This window comes from Equus quagga, chromosome 3 (genome assembly GCF_021613505.1).
Source record: "Equus quagga isolate Etosha38 chromosome 3, UCLA_HA_Equagga_1.0, whole genome shotgun sequence".
NCBI lineage: Eukaryota > Metazoa > Chordata > Mammalia > Perissodactyla > Equidae > Equus > Equus quagga.
Genome location: NC_060269.1, coordinates 123,865,691 through 123,892,904, shown reverse-complemented (window position 1 = coordinate 123,892,904; position 27,214 = coordinate 123,865,691). Strand labels below are relative to the sequence as shown.

Genomic DNA, 27,214 nt, shown 5'->3' with positions numbered 1-27,214 from the left:
TTGTTGATGCAGAATATTTTATTTATGTATTTGTATCTGTACAGACGACGTCTCTGTGTCATCTTTGTATTTGCCTGTGTATTCTTATTGAACTGCAAAATTCCTCAAGAATGAGGCCTGTATCTGTGTCACTCAGTTTGTACCCTCCCAGCAGAGCATAAGCAGCAAATGGACATCTGCCATATGTCAATAATGATAAAATACAAGAGAAAACAATCAAATAGAAGTCAACAAGAGACAAGAAAAAAGCAGATGGAAATACACAAAAATTCTTATTTTAGAAATTATGCTATCCATAATTTGTAAAGTCAACGTCTTTAAATTCATACATGAGATTCTATTGGTTTTCTTATTTAAAGAAAAAGGGAAAAAATTGCAATGAGTAAAATAAAAATGCAAAGTCAAGGTAACAAATATTTTTGGCTCTTGGACTAAAAAAATAACGATCAATGAGGAAAAATGAGAAGTGAAGAGGAATAAAATAGACCATACTACTGATTTTTCTCTTCATGTTAAAAAAATTGCCTTTTAATCTCATTCAGATTGACTGGAAATGAGTAATGGTGATCTTTTGGGGCTAAAAAACCAACAACACAGTTTATTAAAACAAGAGGAGCAATGCAACATTAACCAAACCGTACTTGGAGGGTTATGGAAGCACAGGAAAAATGTTCTGAGCATATACAAAGAAAGAAAGAAAAAAAGCACACAAGGCCTTATTCTGTCCACTGCATCCTCCTCCTAAGTTCAGAAAGACAAGAAATGGCTTGGAAAACATCTTACCCATAAATCCAGAAACCTCTAAGTCTCCATAACACTTTCTAAAAGGTTAACACCTTTAGCACAGTATTTAGCATAGCAATTTCATGGTTTAAAATACATATCTAATGACAGGTAAATAAACTGATGATCAGAAAAACCGAAGAGTACCTTTCCGTTTACAATGTAATATTAAAGTGCTGCTTATGGATATTTTGTAAAGTAAAAAGTGTTTGAACTTTAATTTTTATCTTACAAAAATTGACACCATTAAAACCAACATGATTATTTGCCACTCATCCAATCACTGAGGTAACAATATTATAAAAATATGTAAAAAATATTCTAGATTCATAATTAACAGATATGCTAATTCCCACATAGCTAGTATAAATTTGATTATTAAAAAAATAGTTTTGTTTCCTTAAAAACACTTGGTTCATTTACCATTCAATATGAGATAGATATTTGCTATTCTGAAGTACCAAAAAAATTACAAATAAAAATGGCAATGTCTACACTTTGGGTTTCTTATTAGGTGGATCCTGAAGACTGAACTTTGGAATCTCACCAGAAGGAGCATATGGAATTCTCTTGGAAGACACCTTTTTGCCAATTGTTTCAATCTAGGAAAACAAAATGGATTTGGAAAGAAAAATATTAACAATTATAATACGTAAATATAAAAACTCTATAATGAAGTATAATAAGGGAGAAAACCTAGAATATTTTTTCTTTTTAAAAGCAGACAAAGTTTCTCAGGTTGTCTGGGTTGCTATGAAAGATCTTTGGATCCCTCTCTATTTTTTATGTTTTAGAGTCAATCTACACTACACTTTTCATATTCATATCTAGACCCTCTAACTCCTGCCACTCCCAACACCAGACCCTCTCAGAGTTCACACGCCACTACTTTTTAGTAGCATATACGAAAGCAATTAACAGACTAGATTCCAGTTAATTCACATTCTGTCTCATATTCTATTCTCATGTCCATTTCCTTTATTCTAAAAACCATGCATAAGCTGTAATAGCATAGTTTTCAGGAGTTCAGGCTTCAGAGTATGAAAGGCCCCAGTTGGAATCCTAAACTCTCTAGGTCTTACTTCCTTGCTTGTAAATGGTATTACTACCACTTACCTCAAAGGGTTGTGGTAAGAACCAAATTAGATAAAGCGCTCAGCACAGTGTCTGGCATACAAGTCAGCCTTCAGTAAATAATTGATAGTCAATTTTTTTCTGCATAGTACATTTTAAACTTTTTCCCAAATATCCCAAATCATCAATCTTATCTTTAAAGACATTGCTTCTTTAATAGTCATAAGTTTATCTACAGCAGAGATAAATATACTACACGATTTTCATAAATGTCTTTTAAATTAAAAATTGATATTTAATTCTGACATGTACCACAAAGAAAGGGCTTCTACTTTGTATTAACCAGTTGTCTTATTAGTGACTTATAAATTCTCTTTATTTAGTGATTCCATTGCTAATTTTTTTTTTCTGCTTTTTCTCCCCAAATCCCCTCAGTACATAGTTGTATATTTTAGTTGTGGGTCCTTCTAGTTGTGGCATGTGGGATGCTGCCTCAACATGGCCTAACGAGCAGTGCCATATCCGTGCCCAGGATCTAAACCAGTGAAACCCTGGGCCGCCGCAGCAGAGCGCATGAACTCCACCATTCGGCCACGGGGCCGGCCCCTGCTAATGTTTTTTTAAACCTTACTAGGAAAAGTTAACGTAGAAGAACTCAAACTCATTTTAAATATATATCTTTTTACATACTTTCTCTCTTAGGTGAGTAAAACAGGAATGACAGAAAATTTGTCTATGCCTTGTAAATAATCTTTAAAAAAATAACATTGCTGAGTTTAAGTCATGACTGGGAAAAACAGTCATGAAGTTACTCACTATGGAGGGGTGGAATAGAAGAGTCCCTAAGGTCCTTGTTGGAGTGTTAATAGACAAGGATGCCATTTGATCCTTGCTGCAAGAGAAACTCATGAATGAGAAGTGGGCACTAAATTCTAAGTAAGATGAATCTTCAACAAGTCGGTGACAGGTTAAGAGAACTATATCGTGTATTTTGAACAGTAGATGAGACCTTATCGATACCTCTTTCTGACAGCTGGTGCTGAGCAGACGCCCATAGCCAGCTCTAAACACAGCCCCTCTCTGTTCTGCTCCAGAACTATGGTGACAGCAATCTCCTGGCATATTTCTTTATCCTCACCAACCTCCCAGAGCCTCCCACCCCCAACACACTGCTCCGAGGAAATGGAAAGTAGTGTCTTCTTATTAATACTTTTGGGACCCCTGGTAGAATTGAAATAGATGCAACATATAAATGTACTATTCTAGGTCGAGGTTCCTGTCAGCTCTCTAAACATTCCATAACTAATTGACAAAGCTTGAATTAGAAGAGGGCCAGTACCAGTGAAGCTCTCATGCTTTCCATTCAGACCTCTCACAGCACAGGACAGTGCTGAGCACTCAGAAGCTGCAGCATCCTATACCAACACGGGACAAATGTATTGCATTTTGCAGTTTTCAAAGCTTTCATATAGGAATAAGCAACCCAGCCTCTGAGGGGGTTGGTGTGTTGCAGACAGTTCAGGAAAGCAGCATCAGTGGCTCCAGGAAAAAAGTTAAAAAAAAAAATGGCATATTTCCTACTTGATCCTTACGATATGAGGTAAGGCAGGGCACATTTTGTCCCTCTATGATAGGCAACTGACGACTTCCTAGATATTATATTACTATTATATAACACTGAAATAACCTTTAGATCATAAATTTAAGGAGAGGGTGAAATAGTTACAAAAATCCCATAGATACTTCCCAGAAAACTGACCCATAGTCAAGTTACTCCAGAGTTATGTTATTGCTAAATAAGGAAATATTAAAATTCTAAAATGCAAAACCATTAAAAAGCAAATGACCAAACAAATGAAACAAAACCAGTCCAGGATCATGGTTACCTGGAAGCCAATGGTTTGTAGTTCATTGTGGAGCCCATCCAGGACACGTCGTCCATCAAAGATAAAGGCTGGCTTCAGCATTTTTTTATGAATGCGTTCATAGTCCAATTCCTGTAAAGACAGAACCAAAAGAACAGTTAGAACACATACACAACCCCAACTGATACTAGGACACCTCTAAAATTGTCCTTAATACCATTTCTGTCACCTCACCTTAAACATGTCCCACTCAGTGCAAATGACAACAGCATGGGCACCATCACATGCTTCATACGGATCCTTGGAAATGGTCACAAGTCGGGACACTGTAACAACAGCAAGAAAGAATTGGCAATAGGAAAGGAGTTATTTGAAATGATGCATTTTAACACCAGGATTGCAGGCGTTGAGGGTCTGACAGAAATGGAATGGTCTGGTTGAAGTGTGAGTGGGGTAGTGATGGGGGCCTGGAGAACTCCCAACCTTGAAGCATTTCCTGGAACCTCTGAGGATTGAAGAATTTGTAGGAAAAATCACTAGACCAATCCACAGCTCATCACTTCAGAACAAAGTTGACGAAACAACGCCTAAGAGTTTAATTGTCGAGTAACGGGGTTGAAAAGCGGGCCTACCAAAGATATAAATGATACAAACTGAACAACCAAAGCTTTCTAGAGAACAAACAAGTGTTGGAGCCTATATTCAAAGTGATTCGTGAGACTCAAAGCCTTACCTTGGTCATCTTCTGAAACTCCCGGATGAGAAAGATCCACAACTATTTGTTCCCTCGGTACTTTTGGGTCATATATATGGAGGTGTGCACCTTCATCCATCAAATATTTACTAATATAGATACTAGAAGATTCTCTGAAGGAAAAAAAAATCAGTATTGCTGAGCTGTTTTTTTTATTGAAGTACAGTTGAAATACAATATTGTATTAGTTTCAAATCACACCATAGTGATTTGACTTATTTACATTACAAAATGATCACCCTGATAAGACTAGTAATCATGTGTCATCATATAGTTACTACAATATTGCTTTGTTTTGTTTTTTGAGGAAAAGTAGCCCTGAGCTAACATCTGCCGCCAATCCTCCTCTCTTGGCTGAAGAAGACTGGCCCTGAGCTAACATCCATGCCCATCCTCCTCTACTTTATACGTAGGACGCCTACCACAGCATAGCTTGCCAAGCAGTGCCATGTCCGCACCCGCGATCCGAACCGGTGAACCCCAGGCCACTGAAAACCGGAACATGCACACTTAACAGCTGCACCACCAGGCTGGCCCCCCAAAAATATTGTTGACTATATTCCCTCTGCTGTACATTACATCCTCATGGCTTATTTATTTTATGACTGGAAGTTTGCACCTCTTACCCCCTATTTCACTCTTCCCACCTCCCTCCTCCCTGCTAAACTTTTAAATGGCATATATTTTTAATACCTAGGGGTTTCATATACAGGTGAGATTCTATTTCTGTGAGGATATGGATGTTCACTTTATTTTTACTGTTTATACTATATACAGACCTGTGTTTCACACACATATCCACCAATCAAAAATCAAGATAAGAGGAGGTGTTAACACTCTCAAAGGGGTTGAAATATTTTAAAGAACTGATACCTCGTATCACCGGTGTCCTTTTTGAATGCAAACCCCAAAATAGCGATCTTCTTATCAGTCACCGTATTAAACAGACTGTCTATAATCCGGGAAGCAAACCTCCTTCTCTGGTAGTCATTCATATCTATAACCTGCAATGACATGGACAATTACGCGATGATCGGTTAAAAGAGGTGCAGCTTATGCCATGCCTTGCTCAGAGTTTTATGGTGAGTACTACTGTATGAATATAAGCCTTATAAATTAACAGGAGGCAAAGATCAACCAAGCTCTTTTGTATCTACAGGTTAAAAAAAAAAAAGAATTACCCACCCACCTTTCCTTAAAGCCATCCTGAAAATTTTAATTTCCATTTGGCTTAACTTTCCATGCATCGGGCTGGGATGGATGTAAAGATGGGGAGCACAGCTACGTTTCAACCCCATCTGAGGTCCAGCTCTGAGGCCATCCTAAATAAGGCACAGAGAAAACTCTTCTCCTGAGCCAAATTCTCCAAACCCTGTGGAAGCAGGATGTAAGCAACCAAATCCCAGAGTACTCCCTCATATGCTTCCCCCCGACCCCTCACCAAGATTGAGCGTGAGGAGAAAGTAGACAAAGAACAGTCAAACAGTGTACAGTCACAGTGCCTCCGATGAACCAAAACCCCACACACATTTGGCAAAGTTTTTAACTGTTATAAGAGTAAAAGTCTCTGATCACCTAATCTGTTACTCTCCTAAGAGTTTATAAACAAGACTTCATATTGCTGACCAGATGAATATAAGGAAAAAGACTTTTTTATTTTTAAAGGCTCTAAGCTTCTAGGGGCTGTCTCAAACCCTGTGAGTTTGGGAAATGAGTCCAAAGTGTTGGAAAATCGAGGCTTTATCTGCCTTTTCCCCAAGATGGACAGTAGGATAAAGCCATCATGCCGGATTGAGTGAAATAAACTTAAAAGTGTACATTTGCCTAAAAAATATGCATTTCCTTACATTCCCATCCACTGCCAAAAAACTATAAACTTGGGGAAAAAAATATTTGGGAAAGGTAGGTATACTGGCTGGTATCTTGGACAAATTACTTAATGCCCCTAAGCCTCGGCTCCCTCATCTATAAATGGGGGATAATATTAGTGATGAGTACTAAAATACTACATGCAAAGTGCTTAAAAGAGTGCCTGCCCGGAGCAAGCACTCAATAAATGTTAACTCTGCTTCCAGTTTGGGAAAGGTCTCTAATTTTAGCTCTGGGAATCTCAAAGGGACAACACAAATATCAACACACGCTAAACACGTGAAAGCATTACAATACAGGTTCTTCCCTGATTTTGATTCCATGCTTTTCAAGATAGAGAAGAATTATAATTAAGAGTAATAGTTCTTGTTTTACTCTGGAAGCAAATTTAGTTATAAAATTAGAAGAAATACTGGTTTAGCAGAAACTTCTATCACAGTTGATTAGCAAAAAAGACAAATTAAAAACACAGAAGTCCAATAAATAAACCTAAAATAAACAAAATTGAATATGATCATAGCTGAGTTCCTGGAATAAATAAATCCTATCAGAAACATTTCACAACGGGTGACATGTTTTAATTAGAAGTTAATCATAAGTTGTTGACTAGAAAGATTAATACCTGCTGCCAGTAACGAGCTACTTCAGGCAAATTCAGAGCCTCACAGAGATAAACCAAATTCAGAACATCTTTTTGAAAGCAGCTCCCACCAAAACCTGAAGAAAAAAAAAGGACAATATTTTCATTTAGGGAACCACACAACTGAATCAAGTGATAAATTTCTTTTTTTTTTTTTTTTTGAAGATTTTATTTTTCCTTTTTCTCTCCAAAGCCCCCCGGTACATAGTTGTGTATTTTTAGTTGTGGGTCCTCCTAGTTGTGGCATATGGGATGCCACCTCAGCATGGCCTGATGAGCAGTGCCATGTCCGCGCCCAGGATCCGAACCAGCAAAACCCTGGGCCGCCACAGTGGAGCACGAGAACTTAACCACTCGGCCACGGGGCCGGGCCCTGATAAATTTCTTTGTCACACTAAATCAGACGGCCTATGCTAATATTTTTAATAAAATTCGGATGTTGAAAAATTAGTGAGTCTATAAATTGTGTGATCTTTGCAATCGACTAATCAATTCTATAAATAATTTCCAAACAATTTTCTAGCTAAAGTTTCATTATGGCTATGTTTTCTATTTTTTCCCTCATTCATCTGGTATACTGCCCCCATATCACTAACTCTAGCACAGGGCTGGCAAACTTTTATGGGCCAGATAGTAAATATTTTAGTCTTTGTGGGCCATATAGTCTCCAGGACAACTATTCAACTCTGCCTCTGCAGCTAGAAAGCAGTCACAGACAACATGTAATTAAAAGAGCATTATGTTCCAATAAAACTTTATTTACAACAACAAGCTGTGGGTTAGCTTGGCCAGGGGGCCATAGTTTGTCCACCCCTGTTCTAGTGCAATGCAGTGTACACTGAGGGTTGTATGGGCTTTGAGTTAGAAACACCCAGCACTCATTAGCTGTATGACTTTGAGCAAGTTGCAAAAATTTCCCTGATCCTCAATCACCTCTAAAAAGGAAATATCAGCACCTTTGTAACAGGTTAAAAGGATTAATAAACGAGATATATAAAGTGCTGGTTCAGAACACGGTGCATAATATGCCTTCAGTAGTAGCTATTTTTATTAAATGGTAGCTAGAAAAAAATATCAAAAACACAGAAAAGGCCAGGGAAACCAGTATTGAGAAATGGCATAAGGCCATGAGACACAAGGAAGGGCTGCCTATGTCTCAGTCTATAAAAGACTCTATTTACCTTTACATCGACCTTATTAACTTATATCCAAATATATAGTTAGTTCTCATTATACCCACTAGTTATGTTCTACAAAATTGTCATAAACACTGAATTAGCAAATATTGAAGCATTGCTTCTAGCGGAAGTACGAGGTTAGGTTCCTGTGAGCTTCTGCTCATAGTTTTTCAATCAATTGATATGTAATCTTGTTTTATGTATGTTTCTGTTTAAAGACACCTTACTTAATATATACAGTTGATTCACTAACGTTGAGCTCACAGCCAACAGCACTGTAACTCATGCATGAACGAAGCTTATCCAGCCACGTGCGTTTTCTCCATAAGGCACACCACAGCCTTCTGGCTCCTCAGCAGTAGACCCGGGGCCATTTTAAACAGTGAAATACCAACAAAAAGCACGAAAATGTGAGAAATACGGCAATAAATAAACCACAAAAAGAGCTGAAAACAAGTATGAGAGCTGAAAGCAAGAGGCAAGAGCACTGTCTTATTCAGCTTCAGCTGGGAATGTGTGTGGCAGAGGACTCAAATTTTTTCTGCTCTGTTCAGGTCTGCAAATGACCACAAGTATTGATTTTGGGGTTACAAACAAATTTTAGTGAGTAGGCTAATCCACAAATACAGAATCCGCAAATAATGAGGATCAACTATATTTCACCAAGGCCACATTTCCAAACGAATATTAGTAGGAAAAGCAAATGATAGAGAATTTCTTACTACTGGCTTCAATAAGGTGTTACTCGAATTATTTCCTATCTGGTCTCCCAAACTTACTCTTCCTAAATGTTCTAACTAAATACTAATTTATGTCTCCTAAAACACTGAAACATGTTTATCATACTAATCAGTCAGTAACCATTAAACAATGTACACTGAATTATTTCCTCACTTAGAAAGTCCCTGATAGGCTCAAGATCACATGAAAAATGGAATGATTACTTTAATCATTATTTAAGATTGGGGATCTAGCTAAATGAACCCACTTTATGCACAGAAAAATTTCAATTTACCAACACTGGCTTTCAGAAACTTATTTCCAATTCTCTGGTCCATTCCAATGGCCGTTGCCACCTCTTCTACGTCAGCTCCTGTTGCTTCACAGAGGGCACTGATGGAGTTAATGCTGCTGATCCGCTGGGCGAGAAAAGCATTTGCTGCCTTAAAAAGAAAGAAAGAAAGAAAAGCACGATGGGTTAAAATAGCAATATTATCCATCTGGATTATATTTCACTGAGTTGATACAAATTACCAAGGGAGCTACAAAAGCGACTGATGGGCTTAATTTGAGGAGGCAGTGGATGAGTTGGTAAGGGGAAATGTTTTAAATTAGGGAAGAAAGATGATTAAGAAAGAGGGTAAAAGAAGGGAAAGAGTGATTTTCAAAATTACTATTTTAATGTACCCTTTGTTTTATCTTACATTTTATTAAAATTTTAGAATTTTCTAGAATATTTTATGCTGTAATAATTGATCCCCCTTGTGAAAAATATCTCATAATGTACAAGTAAATTATCTTCAAAAGCATGTCTTTTATCAATATTAAGAAAGTATCTATGTAGCTTATTAGGCTTAAGAGAAATCACGCCTTGGCTTTAAATTTAATGGAGAGTTGAATGTTATGTACCAACCAGTTTGGAAAGTTCTGAAGACCAAGTATTAGTGGTGAGGATCTTTTCTCTAGGAACCCAGTGCTCATATACAGCACACAGTGCCTGCACAGCTCTCTGGCCCTCTGGGGTTTCATCCCCTCCAATCAGTACTCTGTCTGGGTTCTTTAGGTCCTTGATGGCCGTTCCTTCTGCCAAGAACTCAGGGTTAGACAGTACCTAGAATCCCAATGCAAAGGAAAGTTTTAAGCTAGAATTAATTATGGACAACTTTAAGGTATTGATAGCTACATAAGAAGAGCCAGATTCTAATGCTTCCCTTTTTAATACCTGTAAATTCAAGTTGGGTTTTGTGTTCGCATCAAATATTCGACGAATACTTTCTGCTGCCCGCACGGGAACTGTGCTTTTCTCAGTCACAATTTTGTACCCATGTGAGTTTTGCACAATGCGTCTAGCACAAGCTTCAATATACTTCAGATCTGCTGCACGGCCCTTCCCCATTCCATAGGTTTTTGTTGGCGTGTTCACCTGATGAAAGTATACGAGATTAAGAACAGAATATCTGTGAGATATCCATTCAGTGACTTCAAGATATGCCCAGACCATCAATTAACTAGTCAATTGGGAAGTTAACTATTATCAGTAGCCCTGATTTAACCCTCTATTAGCTATGTGGAAATAAGACATTTTATAAATATGATCACTAAAAGGAACAACTTGAAGCATCTGGAGAACTCATTCAATAAATTTTTGTTGAGAAACTACTATGTATGTGTCAGATACCAGGCCAGGCAGGTTCCAACCTAAGCCCTTGGATAGATATATATATAAAGATGAGTGAAGGAGGGCCAGCCCCGTGGCTGAGTGGTTAAGTTCGCACATTCCGCTTCAGCTGCCCAGGGTTTCGCTGGTTCGAATCCTGGGTGTGGACATGGCATCGCCCATCAGGCCATGCTGAGGTGGTGTCCCACATAGCACAACCAGAGGCACTCACAACTAGAATACACAATTATGTCCTTGAGGGGCTTCGGGGAGAAGAAGAAAAAAAAACCAGATGAATGAGATATAAAGACAAATGAAACAGTTCTCATCCTCTAGAAGTTCACAGTCTGAAATGAAATGTATGTTTTCTCTTCTTCCTCTCTTTGTTGTTTGTTTGTTTGTTTGTTTGAGGAAGATTAGCCCTGAGCTAACATCTGCTGCCAATCCTCCTCTTTTTGCTGAGGAAGACTGGCCCTGAGCTAACATCCATGCCCATTTTCCTCTACTTTATATGTGGGACGCCTACCACAGCATGGCTTGCCAAGTAGTGCCATGTCCGCACCCAGGATCCAAATTGATGAACCCCAGGCTGCTGAAGTGGAATGTGCGCACTTAACTGCTGCGCCACCAGACGGGCCCCTCCTCTCTTTATTGTATGTAATATATTATCATGGTCTTTAAAACTAAACTTTACACTCCTTTTTTACTCTTCTTTTTTATAGACCTATATCAACAGCTTTTAAAAAATGTTTGCAGTATCATTCACAAATGCTTTCTTGGCTCATTAAAGCTAGAAATTATCCAGCATCTTCAGGATACAGAATACTATGTAGACAAAGACTATCAAATAGAAAGGAAAATAAATCACGAGTCCAGAGTCTAGGCATTTAGTTTTGACTTAACTATATCATGCAGCCATGGAGAAGTATGGCTGCATTTGCCTCAACGATCTCACTGGAAAATGAGCACAACACACTCTCTAAAGTCTAACACACGAGTTTTATAACACTGATAAAAGTAAAAGTACTCTGAAAAGTCTAAAATTCTATATAGGAATAATTTTTGAACCAATGGTAAGTAGTACCAATTCTCTTCTCTTGACACTCATAACCTAATGGGAAACTAAATAAACAAATCAAGGCAAAATTAGTCAAAACTTGAAGATTGAATTGAGGTATGAAAATCAGGAGGAAAAAGTTGTTTATGTGCATGGAACAAAAACTAAGAAAAGACTTGGGCACGGAAGTCAGGGTGCAATGGAGTACGGAAGGGCAAAAACAGCTGATGGGATAATGTGAAACATGCTTGAGATGAGAGATGACCAGATGGCTTCCTCTTGTAAATGAGCTCTAAGATAACAATTGAAAACTGATTTGTATAAAACTACTATTCCTATCTGGAATTTGATTAAAAATAATCTTGGGGGGCTGGCCCAGTGGTGCAGAGGTTAAGTTCACACACTCCACTTCAGCAGCCTGGGGTTCACCAGTTCGGATCCTGGTTGACCTACGCACCACTTAGCAAGCCATGCTGTGGCAGGCATCCCACATATAAAGTAGAAGAAGATAGGCATGAATGTTAGCTCAGGGCCAGTCTTCCTCAGCAGAAAGAGGAGGATTGGTGGCAGATGTTAGCTCAGGGCTAATCCTCCTCCTCAAAAAAAAAAAAAATCTTGGGTAGGAGGAAAGGGAGAGAAACAGTAAATGAAACAAGATCAGCCATGATAACTGTTGACAATTAAGAATGGGTAAGTAGGGGTTCATTATACTATTATCTTCATCTCTTGTATATTGATATTTTCCATAAGGAAAAGTATCCAACAAGCAGAAAAAAAGAAAAAAACTGATCCACAGAATAATGGGAACTAGATATGAGTTATACAGAATAAATTACCCTAACAGGTATACAAAGTCTGCAGAGAGGCAAGTGTAACATCAACTGTCTGTGCCATACCACCCTACAGTGAACTCTACAGCCTGAGAATAGATTCTTTTAAAATATATTTCAAAGGAAAATTCCCTTACTCCCATTCCAGGCTCTGGTTATCCAAAGCTGGACTAATGCAACTTCTTGATTTTCTCCAAGTGCCTACCTACTCCAAAATATTTTATTTCCTATGCCTCTACTCTAACCTTCTGCAAGCTAAAGAAGAGGATGGGTAGGTGAGTCATAGAAGTAATTAAGGAGGACAAGAGAGACTGAATTCATAACACAGTTTTACCGTTGTCTTCATTACCATTTTCTTCTGGAGTTCACGTCTTCACAGTACTGCTTTTGTCTCACCAGTGAGAAAACAACCCTTATTCAACAGCTTACAATCATTAACAATATGCATAATTAATTCAACAGCATCTACCCTCTATGGACCCCATGGCGTTGCTTTCCTTTACCTCGTGGGACCGAGTCAAAACTCATACCATCAGCTTTCCCATTATCCCTTAAGGCCTTAAAGGTGTTGAGTCATATAACACCATAGCTCAGCTACCAACTGGTGATAACTCTACCATCACAAACAGAATATTTGAGTAGATGGTTACCAGGACAGCAAGAAATAAGTTACCTTGGTTTAAACATTGGATTACCAGAGTTTACTCCCAAGCATTGGTTCTATTTTTTTTTCATTACAAAGAGAAAATAGTGTAGTCATATTACAAGCTGAAGGTGTCTGGGCTAGCCTGATAATCCATCCAACATATGCCAAGTTCCAAACAATTAATTTAAAATGACTTTTGGAACATAATTCATCTAGATTGAAGATGCCTATAAATTTGCAGGTGAACTTTATCTGATCCTCTTTCCTTCACTTCTACCAACCAGTGGAAACAAGAAGTGATAAAATATATATCCTATCACCACATGTGCTCACACGTTACCAGCACTTCCTAATTCTAGATCTCAGACTACACCTTTCTCTGAATTTATCTGTTCAATGATCTGAAATGACATACTTGACCAGATGATTATAGGGTTTGGTGAAGTGTTGGACAAAGCCAGTGACAACCAAAATTCAACTGACAACTCTACACTAAGTAACGCTGTGAGTTAACATCAGTGGATTTACTACTAAAATACAATGAAACTTCTGTAAAAACAAGAATACATTAAAACTCACATAACAAAGAAAAATACTTACAGAAATAAATACAAGATCAGCTTCGTTAATGGCATCATCAATGTTGGTAGAAAAAAATAGATTTTTTCCTCGACAGGATTCTACCACTTCCTTTAGTCCTGGCTAAAAAGAAAAAAATTAAGCAATCCTATGAGATAATCTAACAGTAAAGAATTCTGTTTGTTAAAGGAGAAGGTTATATTGTAATTCAAAGGTCTATACTTGTTCTCAAATAACACCTTTGTTGAAAAATCAAAAGTCATATACCACAGGTCATAAGCGTAAGTCATGTAAATAAAGCAAAAGTGAACTTGCCACAATTAAAGCAGTAGTTCATTTTAATGCTGTGTCATAATTTACCATGTGCCTGATTGCTGTGTAAGAATCAACACAATTATCAGAAAATTCAAGGTCTTCTGTGATTTCGAGCAAACATTTGATTTTGCTTCATCATTATGAACACAGGTTTTTACACCCAAGAATTCAGGCCATACAACTGGTTGTGAAACAGTCAATATTTACTCTATACATACATAAATATATATTTTTTCTAAGTCCCATTGTAAGAAACATTTCTATTGAAAATTTTGTTACTTTTCCCATACAATTTAACAGGAGATAAAGTTTTGTTAAGAATATTGAGCTGTACAACACCACCTAAAAAGTATTCTTACCCCCACCCCCCCCAAAAAATCAGGTCTAAATCTGACCAGATGAGGCCAATCAGCAAAATCCAGACTGTAAACATTTCTACAGGATAAACACCCCGGTTTTTTCAACAAACAAACTGAAGAGAAAAACAGAGAGAGAGAAGAAAAGAGAGATAAAATATCATGGTCTTAAAAGACACTTAAGTGATACAAATCTATTGCAATGTATGAATGTTACTTGGATTCTGATTCAAATACACTGTGGGAAGAAGGATATGTATAAGAATTCTTTTTTTTTTTTTGAGGAAGATTATCCGTGAGCTAACATCTGTGCCAATCCTCCTCTTTTTGTTGAGGAAGACTGTCCCTGAGCTAACATCCAGGCCCATCCTCCTCTACTCCATATATGGGACACCTACCACAGCATGGCTTGCCAAGTGGTGCCATGTGCACACCCAGGATCCGAACCGGCGAACCCCAGGCCACTGAAGCCAAATGCGTGAACTTAACCCCTGCACCAGTGGGCGGCCCAAGAATTCTTGATATAAAGAAATTATTGGGGGGCCAGCCCCGTGGCCAAGTGGTTAAGTTCGCGCGCTCCCCTGCGGCAGCCCAGGGTTTCACCGGTTCAGATCCCAGGCGCGGACATGGCACTGCTCATCAAGCCACGCTGAGGAGGCATCCCACATGCCACAACTAGAAGGACCCACAACTAAGAATATACAACTATGTAGTGGGGGCTGGGGAGAAAAAGGAAATAAAATCTTTTTTTAAAAAAGAGAAAGAATTGGTAAAATTTTTAGTAGTGATAGTGGTGACATACTTAGGTTTTAGAAACAATTATTATCTTCTAGAGATACATAATGAAATGTTTATGAACGAAATTATAAATAAACAGGATGGTGGTAGCTGGGACTGGGGACTGGCCATGTTGATAAACTGTTGAAACAGGGCGATGGGCACATGGGGATTCATTATACTATTCTCTCTGCTTTTACTACATGTCTCAAAGTTTCCATAATAAAAAGCAAAAACAAAACAAAACAAAACAGACATAAACCATTGAGCTTACTCTTCTTAGAGGAGAAGGTGCAAACAACATCCACAACATTATGGACGTTTAGAAAACTCTCTATATAGCAAAGTAAAAAGCCACTTCAGGGGCCACAGGTCTATAATTATATCCAGAGGCAATTCACTTTTTCTTCATGGTTCTGAGGCCTTTTAACATGAGCAATTAGAAGAAGTATAAAATGTAAACTCAAATTTCCATTAATTTGACTAAAACGTATAACAAGATCAGCAAAATATATGAACCACTACAACCACGACTATGTCGTCACCAGTCACAGTAACCATTTCCTTAGTTATTTTGACTAGGTTCTAGAAAATGAGAGTGAAAGATTACGGAGTTGGGATTTTGCAGAGAAGATTTAATTCAGTCCTATACATAATCTCCTAATGTTTAAATTAAAATAACCTAAAATTGGAGCAATGCAGAATTTATACTAAGACCTCAAATGAACAACTACAATATTCTGTTAAAATCAACGCGATATTTGTAGATCTCTAAAATGCATGCAGAAGTAGTTAATATGGGCTCTACCTCTTATTAGATTCATTATGCAATTATCATAATTAGTATTTAGAATTTATATGGTACTTCTTATGGAAGAAGTTTAATCCTTTCACAGGGTAAATTATCTTTTATTTTGCCCAGAAAAAGTAAAGCAAATTATCCATTTTGTTTTTTAAAATGTAGTTATTATATTATCTTTTTGATGAACAAAGTTAATGAAAAGCAATGACTATTCAATAAATATGGTAACAAAACAAAATGTTTCGTTAAATATTAACATCTATTACACTATTTTCTGAATAAAAATTTAAATATCTTATTACCATAGTTTATCTGATAGGCATTACTATTTCCTTAGCAGGCAGTAAAAATAACTACTTTTTTATGAATATAGTTTGGCCTATAAAATGTAAGCCTATAAGATTAGAAAGAACCATAATATACATAAGCTCATGGATTCTAAGCATATTTAGCTGGGTTTCCAATGCGGCCTGATGATCTTTTTACTTGTGCTCTATAGTCTGAGATTACTGCTCCAAACCTCCACTTTTACAAGTACTTGACCCAACACAACCCCTTTTATCTTCTGCAGAATATCTTACTTCCCACTGCCAGAAAATTGAGATTACCAACGTGTCAGTCATCTTATTTCTCGTCCACACCAACAAGACTGTCTGTATCCTTACCCATCCTCATTTGCTTCCCCGCAGTCTCTGAGGGAGAGGCTTTCAAGGCCAATCCTCCCCTCGCATTTTTGATCCCATCCTTTCGCTATCTTTCTAGACTTTATTCCATCAATTAGCTCCTTTCTTCCTATGCTTTTGACCTTTCCTTCTCTATGTGATTTGTCTCCCTTAGTTTATTAACATGCTTGATCCTTTATCAGACCTAGAAAAAAAATAAATAGAATCACTGCCTTTACCCTGTGCCCCTCTCCAGCGACCACTCTTTATTTCCTTCTAAATTAAACTTCTTAAAATAAGTTTCCTACATTCTCTCACTTCCTCAGTCTCCTCCATTTGTACTTGTTCTTGCAAAAGTTACAATGGCCCCTACAGTACCAAACTTAGTGAAAATGTCTCAGTCCTTATTTCTCCTATATTTGGCATAATTGACAGCTTACTCATTCGTTTAGCAGATATTTATTGAGCACCTACTATGAGCTGGTCACCATGTTGGTCACTCATAATCAAGACATATACATCTTTATGGAGCTTGCACTACTAAAACTCGTCTGGTTTTTGGTTCACCTTCTCTGAACTATTCTTCATTGCTTCTCTACGGCATTTCCTCCTCCACCCACTGTCAAACATTAGAGTTGTCTGGGGTTCTGTCCTTGACCCAGGCTCTGTTCTCTCCACAGGCTCTTCTTGGGAGAGTTCAACCACTCTGACTTTAACTACTACCTGCATAATCCTAACTTTACATCTCCAGCACTAAATTCTTTGCCTAAACCTTTTATATATATCCAACTGCCCTCTGAACATCTCTATTTGGATGTCCAAAGCCTCTAGAACCGAAAAGGACCAAACAAAGAGAATTCACCATTTCACCTCCCAGCACTGTCACGACATCCTGCATTTTTTATCGCAACTAATGGCACAACTGTGCACCCAGTCATCCAACCAGAAACACGGATATCATTCTAGATTCCTCCCTCTTCTTCATCCTTCTTATATAATCAACAATCAAGTCCTACCCTTTTTCCTCATAAATATTTCTCTAATTAGTCCAGTGAGTCCCCGAGTGGATGGGGAGAGGGTGGAACAACTCTGAAGGAGACGGTGTATTCAAAAGAGCACATTATATATTATAATTACGTATTAGTTATCATTTCTCTTTCAGTGGCCATCAGTTAAACATTAGCCACCAATAGGGACTACCTGACATGAAAACGTGTTATTTGCAATGAAAAACTGATGCCATAGATTCTTCTAATATCCTTGAAAACAAATATCTATTTCATTGTATATTGAAAAATGCATTATAGGATACAGATTTCCAGAAGGAAGTTGATTGCAGCGGTATCCCAGTTTTCGCTGGAAATAAAAACATTTCTTCGCCCTGTCCAAGGCAGGTGAGTATAAAATCACAACCAGTAACAGTATGTATGAGCTACTCCACAAAGCAACTCAGAAACCAGAGTGAGAACTTGTTAAACCTGCCATTCGTTTTTCTCCTTCCTGTTTCGTTCTTCCTGTTCTGACATTTCACCTAACATTTCACATCTCCAATATGGCCAAGGAAATGTGCAGGAATAGTCCATTTTACAACATGAAATAAAGAAACAAAAATGGGACAAAGGCCTAACATATCTTTGAAAATAGATGACTGGGTCACACAATTCATTTCCCCAAGTTTTTGTTTTTTGTTTTTAAACACAACTTTACAAAAATCACTTATTTTCTTCTGATTTGTAATTTCTTAAGCAGGTATCTTTTCTCAACTGATGTCTAAGAAAGATACATGAAAATTACAAGCCTAAAGTCATTTATTTGCTAAGAGGAAAATCATTCCACTTGCAAAGAGTAATTTCAAAGTAGCAGTGCCAGGTTTCTAACCTCCAAAGCCAGCTGGATTTTGGAAAAAGATCCCACTTCCTTTGTAGGCTACACTAAATAGCACAGACCTGAAATAGCTGCTTATGTTATCATCATCTAATTTTCTGGAGTAGACATATTAAAAATGAGATAAAAATAAGACTTTAAAGACCAAATAGTTAAAAACATTAAATAAAGTCAATACAATTATGGGATTTCAGAGTTCTTAGAACTCAGACACTGCTTCTACTGGGCACAATGCTAGCTAGCCTTTCAAATCTTTTATATTCTATGTAAAGAGATTCAAAGAAAAAATTTATTTATGAAATAGAAATGTGAAACAACAAGAAATATCTTTGTTTCTTTGTTTAAACCTATCTTTGTTTAAAAGGTAGGTTATTGAGAAAAAAACAAGTAAGACATGGAAAAGAAATCATTTTAGATCTTAACTCTCTTAATCTAACTCTATATCCCAACTGGGTTCAATGTCAATGTAGAACACACTATTTTAAATTTAAAGCACTGAAGTCTTAGGAAGAAGAGTTTCGGATTTCAAATAATGGAAATAGTAATATCAATAATAAGAATCTGGCCAGAAAACAAGCCTGGTCAATTGATTTTTTTGTTTTGTTTTCTCCATGAAAAATGTCTAATGCCAATATATTATAAATAGTTTATATATTTTTTCTAGTTCAGGATACCCTTTGTTTTTTGTTTTTAAGTAAAATTTTTATTGAAGGAAAACAAAAATACAGAAAGGGTATATAATTAGTATAGAAAAGTTTATAGCTCAATTTTCACAAGTGAACGCACTATCTGTATAGCATAACCACCATGCATATGAAGAACTGGAAGAACATTAACAGCAAATCAGAGTCTGCAGTGTGTTCTCTCCTAGTCACTATCAGCCCTCAAATTACCATCATGCTGACTTCTATCATCAGAGATAATTTTGCCCATATTTGAACTTTACACAGATGGAATTACACAGTATGTACTACTCTGTGTCTGACAACACATTACTTTTGTGCGAATTTAATCATATTATAGCATGCAGGAGTAGTTTCATTGATTTTCAATTCAGTAGAGTATTTAATTGTAGGATTATATTATTATTTACAAATCCATTCTTTTGCTGATTAACATTTAGGTTGTTTGCCATTTGGGGCTATTATGAATAGCACTGTTACTACCTGTCTTTTGGTGCACATAGGTACTATTGGATATACTCCTAGGAGTGGAATTGCCGGGTCAGACTACATATTTTCAGCTTTAGTAACTACAACTGAATAACTTTGTAAAGTGACTGTACCAATTTACATTCTGACCAGCAGTGTATAAAATTCTAATTGCTCTAAATCCTTGTCAACACTTGGTATTGTCAGTAGCAATAATTTTAGCCATTCTGATGGGTGCCCTTTGTTTTTTATCACTAGGGCACACTGCTGGCAGAGTTAATTACTGAATAATTGGATATAAATATGGCTTACAGGGTTTCAGATGCCATGCAGCCCTTTTATGGATATCAGAATTCTATAAAACTCTATCAAGTTATCTTTCCAAAATGTTTTTTTAAAATTCCCCAAAATCAAATACAGCAGTAAGGTTATACTTATCACAGGGAAAGAAATGGTATAACACTGAGGAGTTTAAAGAACCACTATGGGCAGGTCATCTGGCAGAAGAAAAGGTAAAGCACAAACAGAAACTACCCCATACACAGATGGTATTTTTTTTTTTATTCTAAGTCTGATTCAGATATGAGTAAATCCGTGATGTTGAGTGGCTCCTACCCAAGGGGTGCTTTTCATGGTTTTCTATATTTCATATGCCTATAAATAGCAGGTAGATTTATCTTACAGATAAAACTGGATTAAGACTTCCCCTCCTGGATGGATCTTGAGGGTATTATGCTAAGCGAAATAAGTCAGAGGGAGAAAATCAAAACCGTACAACTCACTCACAAATAGAAGATAAAAACAACAACAAACAGTCACATAGAGACAGAGATTGGATTGGCGGTTACCAGTGGGGGACGGGGGGAGGGAGGAGGACAAAAGGGGTGATTAGGCACGTGTGCATGTACACATGTAGGCACATTGTAATTGGTCTCTGGGTGGTGAACATGATGCAATCTACACAGAAACTGAAATACAATGATGCACACCTGAAATTTATATAATGTTATAAACAAATGTTACCGGAATAAGTAAATAAATAAACAAGTAATTTTCTTAAAAAAAGACTTCCTTTACAAAGACCTAACATACTTAAAGACTATGGTTGATAATATCTTATAAATAACAAAGCTTTTCTGAAAAAAAAAAGAAGACTATATTAATGTTGGAGAAAAAGGACTACCATCAAATTTTCAAATGCTTCTCTGTTGGGCTTCAAAAGCATAATATCATGAACTCATTTTACAGTGAAATTTTTTTAAATGGGACCCACGTAGCTTAATAAAATAATTAGAAGCATTTTTCCTAATTATAAATTCTCTAACTTCACAGAAATTTTAAAATTCCACTTAAGCAAATTTGTGATACTAAACACTAAATATGGGAGACATCATTTATCTATCCAAGGTTTGCCTGATATAAGTATAACAATCAAAAAATATAATACACATATGACAATGTTATAAACATCCACAGTTTTATTTATTTTATTTTTACAGAATGCCACTTTTTAATTTTACTATTACAATATGGTAACCATAATAATAGATAAAATGAGAAAACAGAGAAGGGAAAAAAATTACCCATAATCTCACTTTCCTAATACAACCATTATTAATATTCTAATATGCTTCTTTCCAGTCATTTTCCCTGGGCACATTTGAGATAATTATAATGTCCATAACATTGCATATCTAGGTTTTTCACTTAATTTCTTATCAGCTGCCATCATAGATTTTTACATTAATAGTAAGTTATTTAACAAAAATAGTAAGAAAACAAAGAGTTGTTTACCATGATTTACCTCATAAATAGGAAGCGTAGGAGAGTTCCATGCATTGATTCTTGATTCATTGACATCCACGACCGTTACCCTGATTTCAGGGCACATCTGAGCAATGACACTACATGTGGGTCCTCCAACATAGCCCGCACCGATGCAACAGATCTTCTTAATTTCAAACATGATTGTACTAGAAAGGAAACAGTAATTGTTCTACTATTGAAAACAGAAGATTTAAAGAAATCACACTGCATGTTCATCACACTTCATCAAAACTGTCAAGGTGACATATCTGGAAAGATTCTCTATATTCATACTCACTAAGAATTATGAAAATGGTAATAAAAAATAACATTCTGATTGGATGACTTAGCCTGTTCTCGGCTGCACTACCATGAAACTTACGGGAAAAAAATTATAGTAACTGATATTTACTGGAGAAGAGCCACAAAGATGATAACGACCTAATATTTAGAAAGTTAAGAAGTAAAAGAACCCTTACTTAGGTCTCTAATACACTAGGACAACTTGGATTGCTGACGGAAAGTTCAAAGGTGAACACCACAGTGCAATTCTTGCTCAAATAAATGCTGCTGTACAAAGGTCAGCCTTGGAACTGGCTTAGCTAAATAAAACAGATATTAAGATTAGTTCCAGGGGCCAGTCCATGGCTGAGTGGTTAAGTTCACGTGCTCCACTTCGGCGGCCCAGGGTTTCGCCTAGGAGAGAATACACTGCAGGCTCTGATTTACTGTTAATATTCTTCTAATTCTTGATATGTATAGTGGTTATGCTATACAGATAGTGTGTTCACTGGTGAAAATTGAGCTATATACTTTTCCATACTCATTATATGCCCTTTTCTGTATTTTTGTTTTACTTCAATAAAAATCTGTGTAACACAAAGGGGGAAGTGGTGTACCCACAACATGACTAACATAAATGTACAACTGAAATCTCACAAGGTTGTAATCTATCATAACATTAATAAAAAAAAAAAATCTGTGTAACAGTTTTGGTAACTACAGAAATTACTTTCCTTTAATCATCTCATGGTTTCTGATTAAAGCTGAAATTGAGTTTAAGATCATTGTCAAATACTTAAAAATAAATTGCTGAAGTCAAATTGTGTAGTGAATATAATCTCAGAGCCCATTTCTGGACTTTGGGACTAATCTTTTTTTCCTTCTTCTCCCCAAAGCCCCCCAGTACATGGTTGTATATTCTAGTTGTGGGTCCTTCTGGTTGTGCTGTGTGGGATGCCACCTCAGAATGGCCCGAGGAGTGGCGCTAGGTCCTTTGATGAGGGGGGCTAGGTCCTTGCCCAGGACGTAGAATACGACATACATTATCAACACTTGACTTTTTTTCACTTAAGGCATTCTGAAGACCTGTCCATTTCCTCTATCTCTTTTTTTTAACAGTTACACTGTGTTATACATTCCATTGTGTGGATGTCCTGATGAGGAAATATTAAACTATGCTAAACCTGGTAGATTCTCTCCTTAATAATCTAAATAAATGGGTTGAGTTCCTTATTATCACTGTGAAGCCATAAAAATATGATATTTCTATTAAACTTTTAGGATTCCAAGATTCACCTCAGCAAAAATCCTGAGCCTAGCAAAATTGACTTTTGGCAACCATCCATCTTTCATTCCTTCACTCTTCTTCTACTTTTCAGTTCTGCCCTTTACCACTTTCCAGGCCTCCAATGCCCTATACACAAGGAGAAAGAGAAACCGCACGGGAGGAAAAGACTGCACTGGGATGGCTAAGTGCTACAGCTCAGGGAAATGCTCTCCTGAAAAGTGCCCACCTGAGGGAGGGACAGCTGAGCCCAGAGCAGGCTTACCAAAGATGTGTCTCCAGCATTCACTGCCGCTGTTCCCACCTCTACAGGAGAAAAGGCTTGGCATACGGTTTCAGAAAAATTGCTCCAACTTGCTTCAGGCCTGTTCCCTTCTCCTCCTTCAGGAAAAATTAATATTACCAATTTAAGGATCTACTGTGTGGGCATAGCAGAGAATTTGGCCAGAGAGAGATATGTCTTCTGCTGCCAATCCTGCTCTTTTTGCTGAGGAAGACTGGCCCTGAGCTAACATCCGTGCCCATCTTCCTCTACTTTATATTTATATGTGGGATGCCTACCACAGCACGGCTTGCCAAGCAGTGCCATGTCTGCACCCGGAATCCCTACCAGTGAACCCCGGGCTGCCAAAGCAGAAGGTACGAACTTAACCGCTGTGCCACCAGGCCAGCCCTGATATAAGTCTTGATTTTAAAGTATTTAACAATTTATTTAGGGAAAAATTGAATCAGAAAACATTTATTAAACACTCTACCATGTAACAGCCACTACTATTCTATGTACTGTGGATACAATAGTGAATATGACAGATACAGTTTCTAATGTATCCATCAGTCTTTTTTAAGCTTAATCATCATCAGTTAGCACCTAAAGCCTCACTAACTCTGGGTCCATGGGGACAAAAGCAATCTGCCTTCCAGATCTGCAAGGCTGAAGATCAAGTCCTGAACTGTGAAAACCTGAAGAACTACCACACTGTAACACCCTTACTGGGCAGCTAGCCAGCCTTCCTCTCTAATTAAAACCAATACACCCAGGGCCTGCCCAGTGGCGCAGTGGTTAAGTGCACACATTCCACTTTGGCAGCCCGGGGTTCACCGGTTCAGATCCCAGGTGCAGACATGGCACGGCTTGGCACGCCATGCTGTGGTAGGCGTCCCACATATAAAGTAGAGGAAGATGGGCACGGATGTTAGCTCAGGGCCAGTCTTCCTCAGCAAAAAGAGGAGGATTGGCGGTAGATATTAGCTCAGGGCTAATCTTCCTCAAAAAAAAAAAAAAACCAATACACCCAGAATACTTAAAAAATGGAATTTCAAAAGTATTTTTGGACCAGAAGATCTTTGGGGGTTACCTCTTAATCCCACAGCCAAGTGGTTATTAGGGCAGTCTATGCTCTCAATCTCAAGGAGAACAGGTTCTGCTATTATTCATATAATAAACATGGCTTGAATGTCTACATGATGCACCTCTTGGGCTCAAGGAGTTCAGAGTTTAATAAGGTGCTCCCAGGCTAATGGTTCTCAATAAACATTTATTGAATGAATGAGTAGCTCTCTATAAGAGCCTATCTTTTTGAGATAAAGACTGTTGTTTGACTATCTTTAGGTCAGATGGCTGATCACAGTATTTTTGCAGAGATTGCCCAGAATCCTAAGATTCTCTCTTCATTAGGTAGAACTTGAGCATGTCTTCCCAGAGTTAGTTCTTACCCTCTTGATTTCCAGGCCATATTCAGCTTGCTTTACATACAGCAGCTGGGGGTAAACTATTGATGGCAGACGAAACTATATTATAGAACTGCATGTGTTTTTGGGTATCCCTGCATTGCTATTTCATATGAAGCATGGCTTGTAGATGAGAATGGGAAAATTACTGAAGAAGCTGGATGTATAATCTGTGCAAGTCCAAATAAATTGTCACTTGGAAGCTTCAATAAAAATTTGTTTTTAACTTTTATTTTATTTTTTTGGTGAGAAAGAGTGGCCCTGAGCTGACATCTGTTGCCAATCTTCCTCTTTTTGCTTGAGGAAGACTGTCCCTGAGCTAACATCCAAACCAATCTTCCTCTATTTTGTATGTGGGTATGCCGCCACAGCATGGCTTGATGAGCAGTAGGTAGGTCCACACGCAGGATTCAAACTCACGAACCCTGGGCTGCCAAAGGGAGCGCCAGAACTCAACCACTGCGCCACTGGGCGGCCCTCAATAATATCTTCAATAAAGTTTTAATATGGAGCTTGATACAGTGTTAGCAATATACTTCGCCGGACACAGATGTCTTCTGATTCCATTTTCTATTTCTACTTTTATGTACCTTCTGACCCTCTACTGTGCTGTCAGGGAAACTGGAATGTTTGCTTACTGAATGAGTCCGTTTGTAACGAGTTTTCACCTCTGTATTTTGGGGAAGTCATAGCAAACTGTTCCAAAACTACTCTTCATCTAAAATTTTATAAATTCAGACCAATATTTCAACCCAGAAGGTGTGCTAACAAATAGCGACGGTCCTACTACAAGCTAAACTGAATATAACCCCTCCACTTCCATCCCTCCTCAGCGCACTCTTCATAATTACCCAGCAGCTAAGGCAATGCACGTTATAGCTGGATACACCAACTTCACACATCATCTTAGTCATTTCCAAAAATTAAATACTAACAGATGCCTGACCCAGGAAAAAGTTAATCAGTGAGGGAAAAAGTTAATCAGTGAGACAGTGTTAACATTATATCTAAAGGGTATCTTATAAAGCTGTGAAAATAGCAAGAGGGAAGATGGAGTATGTTATTAGTCATAAATTTCATGTTAGAGAAAGGAGTACAGCAGTGGGAGAAGAAATGGGATCCTTTCAGTCAGGGTTGTCTACCACTTACCTTAAACTAGATGCTGGGTACTGACAAGCACATCTCAGAGCAGACAGTACGCTCTTTCATTTCCAGAACACCCCTGAAGAAACAGACCAGACTACTGTTCTCCATTTCTCAGGGGATATGAAGAAACTAAAAGACTCACTGTGTCTTTGAGGGCAGTCAATGGACAGCTACTCCTCTGTATACGCGTGAAAAGCTCCCTCCCAGTGAATCCCTCTTTTCTATATACCAGAATTCTCAACCTTACTCAATCATCTTCCTATATATAAGAGGTAGAATTTTTCAAAGTCTCATACAAAAATGATCTCCTGAAGCACCCAAGAAAGCTCTTCCGTGACATGAAATAAAGCAATTATATGGTGTGGCGGCCAACAATGGATTCCAGGACAGCCCATAGAGATGTCAGGATAGAATATCTTAGGATTTCCCCTTCAAATGGGCTTTCTGGCTTCGTTTTCTCTTTGGTTTCTTAAGAAGAGCGGCCAGTGAGGAAAGCCGCAGCCCCCCAGGTGAGCAGACTCTAAACACAAACAAAAGACTATGACTGAGACCAAAATGGGGTCTCTAACCAGAGGACCGCTTCCTTCGGTGAATGTTCGGCTTTTTGAGGCGCCAGGGAAATCTCATTTGTTTCAAGTCAGAAAGTGGGAAAAAAAAACAGAAAGAGATGCAGCTGGAAGATTCGCAAGTCATGAATAACAAGGCCAAGCTATCCAAAAGTGATTCCCAGGGCAGCAGATCCAAAAGTGATTCCCGCCCAGAGCCCAAAAGAAGAGACGCGGGCTCATCAGAGGAGAAGCCCGGGACCCAGCGCAGGGAGCGACCAGGAGCAGCGCGCACACCCCGCCCCGCTCCCTCCACACTCCGCTGGGACCCAGGAGCATCCTGACCCGGCGGCGGGGCCAACTTCGGAAAGGCGCTTACCCCCTTCCAAGCACCGAGCGCAGCGTCCGCTCCTACCTCGACGGCTCGGACAGCTCCTCGCTCCGGGCCGCGCTACCGCAGCTTCTGCACGCGTGCCCTGCTCCTCCTGATGTCCGCTCGCCGCGCGTCCCTCCCTCGGACTACCAAGCGCCGCACCCCGAGCCCCGGGCCCGAGCCCGTATTTAAAGGCTTCTGCCCAAGAAGGCGGAGGCTTCATTACCCCGCAGCCAGGCCCTCCAGGACTCTGCCCTCCGCCACATCCCTGCTCCTCCTCCCGCCACGCTAGGCCCGGGCCCACCCCTATTTCCTGCAGGGCTCAGGGGCGGGGAGAGGGGGCGTGGCTAGTCGTGGCTGGGCGGGGAATGCCCCGCCCTTGGCCGAGCCTGGGCGAATCCGCTCGGGCCAGCTCAGCGGCCCCGCCCCTGCCGCGAGCGGCTCTGGGCG

The 27,214-nt window shown here is 38.5% G+C and overlaps 1 protein-coding gene across 4 annotated transcripts; it reads right to left on the bottom strand.

Moving 5' to 3' along the window:
- On the bottom strand, positions 1-27,052 carry LOC124237462 (UDP-glucose 6-dehydrogenase). 4 transcript variants are annotated; one of them, XM_046657096.1, is made up of 13 exons: positions 26,771-27,052; positions 23,238-23,353; positions 21,404-21,572; positions 13,674-13,775; positions 10,106-10,306; positions 9,797-9,994; positions 9,179-9,326; positions 6,968-7,062; positions 5,350-5,480; positions 4,456-4,589; positions 3,957-4,048; positions 3,744-3,854; positions 1-1,385 (listed from the first exon to the last, which is right to left on the bottom strand). In XM_046657096.1, exons 2-13 carry the CDS (start codon positions 23,255-23,257, stop codon positions 1,275-1,277), a joined length of 1,512 nt encoding a protein of 503 aa, XP_046513052.1. In that variant the 5' UTR covers positions 23,258-23,353; positions 26,771-27,052; the 3' UTR covers positions 1-1,274. The 4 variants fall into 4 exon arrangements, with proteins under 4 accessions (XP_046513052.1, XP_046513051.1, XP_046513054.1 ...); XM_046657095.1 differs by having other exon boundaries at positions 26,807-27,052; XM_046657098.1 differs by lacking the exon at positions 23,238-23,353.
- Between the last annotated feature and the right edge of the window lie 162 nt (positions 27,053-27,214).

Coding starts and splice junctions, on each gene's coding strand:
- LOC124237462 (XM_046657096.1), bottom strand. CDS start 23,257: ATGCTGGAGACACATCTTTG. Junction 13,776..21,403: donor CTACGCTTCCTATTTATGAG/GTAAATCATGGT, acceptor TTTTCTTTTTAG/CCAGGACTAAAGGAAGTGGT. Junction 4,049..4,455: donor AGTTTCAGAAGATGACCAAG/GTAAGGCTTTGA, acceptor CTGTTGTTACAG/TGTCCCGACTTGTGACCATT.